Source organism: Protopterus annectens, chromosome 1.part0, assembly GCF_019279795.1.
Source record: "Protopterus annectens isolate FY-2018-M chromosome 1.part0, PAN1.0, whole genome shotgun sequence".
NCBI lineage: Eukaryota > Metazoa > Chordata > Ceratodontiformes > Protopteridae > Protopterus > Protopterus annectens.
The window spans coordinates 1,296,774,496-1,296,783,891 of record NC_056725.1 but is presented as its reverse complement, the minus strand read 5'-3'; the positions used below and the strand labels follow the sequence as shown (position 1 = coordinate 1,296,783,891).

The 9,396-nt window shown below is 35.2% G+C and overlaps 1 protein-coding gene across 2 annotated transcripts in view; it reads left to right on the top strand.

Moving 5' to 3' along the window:
• LOC122797711 (cytochrome P450 2D15-like) overlaps positions 1-9,396 on the top strand; it is a 955,177-nt gene that overhangs the window by 465,765 nt on the left and 480,016 nt on the right. For both annotated transcript variants that reach the window (XM_044066247.1, XM_044066252.1), the window contains one exon: positions 3,304-3,456. In XM_044066247.1, coding sequence (XP_043922182.1) covers positions 3,304-3,456 — 153 coding nt within the window. The remainder of the gene's footprint in view (positions 1-3,303; positions 3,457-9,396) is intronic.

Here is a 9,396-nt window from a genome sequence, read left to right as displayed (position 1 = left end):
ATTCCTGTTCTCTCAATGTTAGGGTCTGCCTTTTTTTTTTAAGTCAAGAACACCATTAATATAGAGTAGGTATTTAGCAGTTGTATTGTACTATATTGCACATTGCTTTATATACTTGGCATTCCTTAAGCTGTATTGGTTTTAGCATCATATAATCAAAGTATCTTTCTTGAAAAAGAGGTTAATCAGATATTCTTTGTAAGCTAATGTGTTTAAAATAAAATATATGTAGTTCATACTTTTGATTTAAAGCTGTTTTCACACAGTCTAATTACCTATGTAAAACAAAAACAACTGCAAATCATGTGTGTATTTATAAGTGTACAACTCATCACAGATACAGAGAAAAGAGCAAATATTAGTATATTTAGTATAATCTTCTTATACCTATAGTTCAGTCTTTTTTTTTTGTTCCTGATAACTCCTTCATGAGACAGATCTTCTCTTTGCTGACCCTGAACACCTTCTGTTGGTTTGACATATTTCCACCTTTGTCACATGTGTGTCTTATTCTACAGAGAGGAAAGGTTCAGTGAGATAACAGTTATTATTTTGCAGTAGTTCTTACATGGAGCAACCAGATAGTTTACATATTTCTGACTTGGTTATTTCATTCTAATTTCTAATAAATAAATTAATTAATTATTCTAATGAGCAGATGGCTCAGTGAGAAAAATGGTATTACTTGAACAGTAATTCCAGCATGGAACAATCATATATTTTGGACAGCACTTTTGGCTTTGTCAGTCATGTTTAGAATTTAGGTGAGAGGAAGGGTTCAGTGATATACAATGTTAGACTACTTGTTCTGAATTACTCTGGTCTTTTCCAAACAGATGGTAATGACTCAGTCTTACATTACACCTCACCACAAATATAATGAATGTCTACTCAACATGTTATGTGCAGCAATTACCACCTTTGCATGAGCACTCAGAACCATGCAGTAATGAAATGCAAGTCATTATCACATTAGTAATTTATAATATGTGCAGTTACTCTACAACACTGAGCCATTATCACTTGTCAGGTAAAACCATCAGGAGCTGCCACTGTTATTCACATTACTAAAAGTCATTATCACACTAATGACTGCACATGCCAGGTTTTGATTTTTGTCAGTGTGATGTCATGGAGACCCCCCCCCCCCCAAAGTTTCTTTCCTTTATTTTTACTGTTTATGCCTTAGATTATGAAATTTATTACAGTTTTCGTATTTTGGTAAATAACTCTGGTATGAAATATTTCAACATGTATGTTTAAGACTTGGGTTATGAAAATTATGATTTTTTCATATTTTGGTAAATAACTTTGCAAGGGAACATGTCAGTGTGCCAAGTAATACCTAATTTTGAGTGTTAATCCTTACAACATGATAAAATAACTGTGTCTGTATGCTGTACACATGTACAAATATCACAGTTTTTTAGTACTAAGGTTATGAAGATGTTGATATTTTTCCTATTTTAGTGAATGACTTAGCTAAGGAAAAATGTCAACATGCTAAGTAATTCCTCAATTTGAAGATGATATTAGTCCTTACAACATGGTAAAAGAAATGTGGCCTCCTGCTGTACACATGTACATATATCACAGTTTGTTTAGGGTCTACATTATGTAAATTATGATTTTTTTTCATATTTTGGTAAATAATTTTGCAAGGAAGCATGGCAATGTGCCAAATAATACCTCATTTTGAAGACAGTATTAATAGTTCCAACATGGTAAAAGAACTATGTCTGTATGTTGTACACATGTACAGATATCAAAGTTTGTTTAGGATTTAGGTTATGGAAATTATGATTTTTTTATATTTTGGTAAATAAATTTGCAAGGGAACATGTCAGTGTGCCAAGTAATACCTCATTTTGAAGATGGTGTTACTCCTTACAATATGATGCAATAGCTGTGTATGTGTACTTTACACATGTACAGATATCACAGTTTGTTTAGTCTTGTAGGATTATGAAAATTATACATTTCCAATACTTCTCATTATTAGGCCCATATCTTTGCAAGGGAGCATGGTGATGACACAAATGATGCACCATTTTGAAGCTGACATAGAGCCACACTACATGTACACTGATATGTAGCCTCTGTCTTTTACAGGTCATGAGATATTATGCTTTATCAATTATGAGAAATATTGTATTAATCATATTTCTGTGAATATCTCAAAAAAGGAGCATCACACAGTAATGGTTAAGGTATCATTTTAAAGCTGACATTCATTCAAACTAAATAGAAATTGTATGGGTATACATAGTACATTGACCAAGATATTGTGCTTTGCTTTTCCAAAAAGGTAAAAAATATGTACAATATCAGCATTCCTTGCCAAATATTCAATAATGACTTTGATATGCACTATCAGCATTTACACTGTTGTAAAGGTCATTGTCTGCTGAACAACTTTGTGATTTACATTTTTAGTCTAGTTCTTATAGTTAAAGAGTTATTAACATTTATTTTCTGTATGGTATTACAAATGGATTTTCTGAAAATGAGCTCAGGCTGCACTGTTATTCCTATGGTGGAATTAAGCAGGCAGCTTTTTCTGAGCCGCTGTGGAGTGAATGAGTTAAAGTCTTCATGCCTTGTTTGTAGCTATTTTAATATTATCATAAGGCTGTATTACTAATTTAATTGAAATAATAATCATTTTATTTTTTTGCACCTTATTCCTACAGAAAAGAAAAAAATGTACTGCATTTTAATTTTTTTATGTATCTATCTCCAAGTTCTATAAATTGTCTTAGGGTATTTATTGCAGACCATGCTTCATTTATACAAACACACTTGAAATTAGCAGCTTTCTGAATTGTTGGATATGGTTTATTTAATTATTATGAGTAAAGGGGAAAGTCTACCAATTAAAGAGTGAAAGAATCCAATAATTGTATAGGGCCTAATGGAATTAGATAAGCTGACAAATTTACAAATGTAGCAGATAGAACAGCTGCATGGAACTACCATAAAAGAAATGCAAAAAAATGGAACAAAGTAAAATACAGTGTCATGTGGGTGGGTAGTAGGTGACTCAAAATTCCTCTACCTGAATAGTAAAATCATCTTGTTGTCATAACCTTATTCCACACATTCACCAGGACAGTTTGCCTTTATACAAGGATATTAAGTTTGTTTTTTTCTCAGCTCTCTCTTATGTTGTTGCACCATACTATGCATTAATTTGTTGATATATTATAATTGCAGCATTCATTTAGGAAGAAAAAAGCATTAGAAAAAGTCTGACTTAGATTTCAGTTAAGTCCTTATGAAAGCAAGCTGTGTTCTTTCCAGGAATTATATTTGCACGATATGGACGCTCATGGAAAGAGCAAAGAAGATTTACACTATCTACCTTCAGGAATTTTGGACTAGGGAAGAAATCGCTGGAAGACAGGATTAGTGAGGAAGCTGGATATTTATGCACTGAATTCCAGATGCAGAAAGGTAAACTATTAATTAAAAGGCATTGATAATTAATGTATTTTTATCAAAACCGAGGTTTGTAGATGTTAACATATTATACCATAGTAACATATTTTATATATGTCATGTAAATGTTAATCAACAGTTCTGGGATTGTTTGTGAAGGAGATACAATCTGTTGATGCCAACTGAACAGTGAGGTGTATCATTTAACCCATATATTAATTTATCAGCATCTCAGTATTATTCCACATCTTGGTCTGATAGCACTACTGTGATTATTTTGCTACCTATTTTTACTGTTATCATTTTCTCAGGATAACGTGGATACAGGCAGTTTTCTTTACATTTAACCTTTGAAAGGCATAAGTACAAAAGTTGGAAATAATCTTTATGGTATGTTTCTATTTTATTTTGAAAAAAAAATGTAGGAAGCTAATTAATGTTTTCCAGAAAAATGAAAACGACTGAGGAATACAGAGGGCATGGATGAACAATGCAGTGATGCAATATACTTATACAGGGACTGTTACATTATTGTTTTAGAGTTGAAGGTAATTTGCTGAAATTACTTTAGATATTAAACAGGGTACTTTAGCCAAGTAAAGAGAATGGTAGCATATAAAACAGTTATTATTGCAATAAGCATTTCCTTATGTTAATGTTATCAAGTACTCATTCAGACTAGGCAGCATTTTTAAGTACTTACCTTGTCAGGATGTGCTAGGGACTGTGTATATATTTAGGCTGCATGAATAATATTCTGGCATATTCAAGGCTATCAGGGGAGCTTTTAAATGATATTTAAAAAAAGATACAAGATAATCATAGTCAACCTCAGCACTGATTCTATTGGACAAACCAAACACAATCTAAATAGCTTCCTTGCTAACAATGCCCCTATCAATTTATCAAAGAAGCAATAAGACCAAAAATAACAAATGATAGTACTCTTCTAGATGCCTTTATCACCACACCTGTAACAACCTCAGTACTGCAACCTTCAAACATGAGTGATCAGTCTACAAAATCAATTGCTTATTCTTTAAAATAACCCAACCCCAACCCATTCTCCAACATATTTGAACCAAATCCCAAGCCATCTCCTAAGAGTTAATACCATTGCTAACAATGTAAACAGTATAACTTGTAGCATTCAGTTGATTGAAAGCATGCCCTATGTACTGCCCTATGTACACACTTTGTATTTGATTAGTATAAATATTATTTTTTGTATATATGTTTATTCTGTCTATAAAATTGATTTAATTTTGGATTTTTCATACACAGGCCTCTACTAAATGTGTTATTGTTCATATGGAGTTTTCCTGTAAACAAATGTCAAACATAAATAAAAAAATAAATAAATAAATAAAATGGTTTATTTAGCAAAATGTAAGCTTTTGTATAATATCATGCAGCGTCATACCAAATTGTTCTAGTTTACATTATTAAAAGAAATATTAATGTATAGCATATATTCGTACTTTTGCATAAAAATAAATCACATTCTCTCACTGACTTCCTCATTTGAGTCAGGATCCATTGCTAACCCATGTACTGACTGATCATGTGAAATTATGTTTCACAGTACTGTCAAGTGGGTACTGCTTGCAGTATTTAAGTTAATATGATAGTTATGACTATTTGCATATTTTATTGTTATACATAAACATTTTCAAAGTAATAGTAATTAATACTGGTTATCACTGAGAAGTTTTCCAGCATTATGTATTGCATCATTTGATACAGTAAAATACAGTACAAATACAAATGGTTAAAGTTAATGGAAATATTAATATGGCATATGTTCATAATTTTGCACAAAAAATGTATCTAACCTACTGACCATTCAGTAGGGGTCAAGAGCCATGTGGGATCTGTGTGTTGATTAAGCATATGAATTGCTTTCCATTATGCTCTTAAATAAACATTGCCTAAGATATTTACATAAGGATTGTATTTATGCACATTTGTATATTTTATTCCTACACAAGTGCAAAATATCTGCAAAGTAACAGCTGTTCTAGCAATATTCAGACGTATATGATCACCAATTATAAGTGACTCTGCTTCACTTGTATTCAACTATTTCAGTATAAATGTACATTTCTACTTAGTATTTTTTGTCAGGAGAAACTCCTTGATTGTTCTTCACACTACCAACATACGCTTATATCTTCAGCTTTAATTGTTTTAACATGATCCCACATCTTCTTTCTTTGTGAGATCTTACACTATTGCTATTTGAGATTAAATAACTGTCACTGTGATATCGCTGTCCTGAAAAGTAGTTACACACATTATAACACTCTTAGTAACTTCAGTAAGAACAACCTTTGAAGTAAAACATCTTTCCTTTTAAACTTTACTCCCTCCTGCACACCTCATTTCACAGTGCCATTTAGATAGCAGGGGTTACTTACCTGTTATAGAACACCTGTGAAGGATCCATCACATAACAGAGGTACTGCTCTCTCTGCAGAACCGGGAGAAATGAAAAAGCTCAGAAAATGCCAACACCATTAATTAGTTACAAAACACAGTGCAGGTCATCCTTTAAATACACTTGAGTGGGAACTGAACTCATATGACTTTTTTAAGCTGATTCTTCCTAGACCTGGACATATGCCATACCATCTGCTTGGACAGTCCTTGATATCAAATCTGCCTCTCTGGATAGAAGAGCTGGAAGCAGCCCACATAACATAGAGGTAGAGCAGAGGAAAGGAGTGCTTTGCAGACTAATTAAAAATAACAGCAATTATCTTTTTTTAGTATCGGCTATCATGTAAAAGAAAAGAACACAATGGGGTTGCTGCCATTACATACTACTGGGTGTAAGTACTATGAGTGTCAGTGGTGCAACAGGTAATAGACTAACCTTTCATGCAGAAGGATGTGGGTTCTATTCCCTCACCAAGTAGATTGGTTACTCAGCAAATGGTTTCATAGTGTAATTGTTAGCACTCTGGACTTTGTGTCTAGTGATCTGAGTTCATAATGGTTAAAGTTTTTGGTTCACAGACACATGGAACAGCATTTGACTGTTGCCTTTGAGAAGGATTTTGGTTAGGCTTAGAATTGCCTATTGGGAAAGCTAGCCTAGTAATTAGCTATAAACTTAAGAAACTATGAAACTAAGGAAAAAAGAAAATGAACATTTTAGGCAAGATTTGTTAGCTAGGCAGGTAGCTCTCAATGTTAGAGTTTGGATGCAGATTGTAGTTGCAGATTTGAATCTCATGTCCTCCAATCTGTGTTCAAAGATGTTAGCACCTGTATTTAACACTGAAAGATGTGGTTTACATTGGGTAGTTGGTGCGGAGGGTTATTACTGTGATCTGTAGCTCTTGTAGTACAGGGTTCAGTTCCCTCTTCCTTATTTGCCTATTTTACAACTTCTCCTGGTGCTCTGGCTACTGATACTGTTCTGTTTAAGACTGTGTAACTAGCTAGGTTAGTGGTTCAAATCCATCGGTGCTTGAATAGTGTGACTGTGTTTATTGAGGGGAGAAGTTGGCATAATGGTTAAGGTCTTTATCTCACAGATACAATTTACAAGGTTTGATTCTAACCTCTGATTATTGGCTAGGTTTGTAGCAGTCTGCAAAATATCTTAATATTTACCCAGGTGGAAGTCTGTAGTACACATATGTCTCATGTCACATTAGCTTGCATAAACTAAAACATTGTTGGTGATTCCCTGCTGGGTGAGGAAAGTAAACCTATATTTTTCTGTCTATGAGTAACAGAGCTGCTTTCTGTTTTATTTGCTCTATTTTTTGTTTGTTTTAAGAAATCTACTTATCCTAGTGTTTTTGTTCTTTGTGAGAGATAGACACTTGTATTATCTAGGTTGCACATTTCATGTTTTCTAATTGGTTAAATTGTTTCTTGAGTGATACTTAAATACGCAGTGAATTTCTGGGCTTTTGTCATTTTTTGAAAAGATTTCAAGCCTGCATAAACGACAGCATTGCTGGCGATTCTCTGCTTGGTGAGAAAAGTAAAACTATATATGTGAAGTTGTTCTATCTCGCCGTTCATTCTTTACTGATGGGTTCGGAGCCGATCCCCTGTCTCCGAGTCAGCCAATTGCAAAGCTTGAGGTCTTCAAATAGATAAATAAAAAAAAAGAGGTTACGTACTTACCATAACATTTCATGTGAGTTGTGCATCTCGCCTTCATTCTTTACTGATGAGTTCGGAGTTGATCCCTCGCCACCGAGTTGGCCAATTGCAAAGCACGAGGTCTTCAAATAGCTCGAGGCCAAGTCCCTATCCCATGATGCACCTAGAGTTACCTTAGATCTTGTTTGCTGCGTATAATAATACCATGTCTCATTCTATCACTCCCTAAGAGAAGATATAGAAGGGTTGAGCAACCAGGATGGATCCAGCATCTCAGTCATCTAACAGCCCAGGAGGGGGTAGGAGGGAGGGACATAAGAATGAAGGTGAGATGACCAACTCACATGGAACATTATGGTAAGTACATAACTTCTTTATGTGAAGTTCTATCTCGCCATTCATTCTTTACTGATGGGTAGCGTCCCAAGCACCATCAACCTCGAGTGGCTCACGGGAGTACATTTCTCAGGACTGTGGATCCAAAGGAGGCCCTGTCCCTGGAGGCCTTGTCAACTTTGTAATGCATGATAAAGGTATGAGGTTTTGACCAAGTGGCTGCTGTGCAAATATTATCTAGTCTAGCAGAAAAGGCAGAGGATGTAGGAACAGGTCTGGTTAAGTCAGCCTTAATTTTATGCTGTAAAGGGATGCTAGCAGCTGAATAAGCAAAGGTGATACAATCAGATAACCATTTAGAAAGAGTTGTTTTAGCCACTGGTCTACCCTTCCTGGAGTCTGAAAATAAAACAAAAAGCTGGTCTGATTTTCTGAAATCTTTTGTTCTGTTCAAATAAAATCTGAGCTGTCTGTGAACATGAAGCTTGTGCAGTATGTACTCTAAATTGTTTGAATGGTTGGGGAAGAAGACTGGAAAAATCAATAATCTGGTTGAGATTAGTTTCAGTGCAAACTGTGGGCAAGATGGGGGGGGTTTGTTCTAAGTGAGACTCTGTCAGCATGGAATATCAAATAAGCAGGCTTGATGGATAAAGCTTGAAGCTCTGACACTCTGTGGGCAGAAGTAATAGCTACTAAAAAGATGGTTTTCCATGACAAAAATTTCAGGTCACATGAGGAAGCTGGTTCAAATGGTGAAAGAATTATGCAGGAAAGCATAAAATTTAGATTCCATGGAAAATAGGGAGATTTCACAGGTGGCCTAATATGAAAGGTCCCTTTGAGAAAGGCTTTGGATAACTTGTGTGACATAATATTCAATCCTTCGAATCCAAGATGAAAATTAGAAATGGCAGCCAGTTGAACATGAACTGTTGCTGCTGCAGCTCCTTTGTTGAAAATCATAGTCAATAACTCTAAAATGGAGGCCATAGGGGCTTGGTAAGGATCAATATTGTTTTTAGAGGCCCATATAGAACATTTTTTCCATTTGCTATGATATAGCTTCCTCATAGAAGATTTATGAGAGGATAAGAGAATTTGCATCGTCTCATTGGAAAGGTTATGGAACTTGGCTATGATGGGAATTGGAGCAGCCAAGCTGTCAGCTTCAGGGACTGCAGAGAGGGATGAAGTTCCCCCGACGAGTGCGTTAGAAGGTCCGGAACTGGGTCCAGAATTCAAGGGTCCTCCAAAAGATGAAGTCAAAGGAAGGGGAACCAAATCTGATGAGGCCAATGAGGGCTATTAGAATGATGGTCCTTCCCAGGGTTTTTGCTTTCTGTTGAACCTTGAGTATCAACGGAATTGGTGGAAATGCATAGAGGAGACCCGGAGGTCAATCACGTACGAGTGCGTCCCTTGGGGCTTCTCCCGGGGGGGGAATCAGGGCAAAGTAGCTTCTGCATTTCATGTTCATGTGACTGGCAA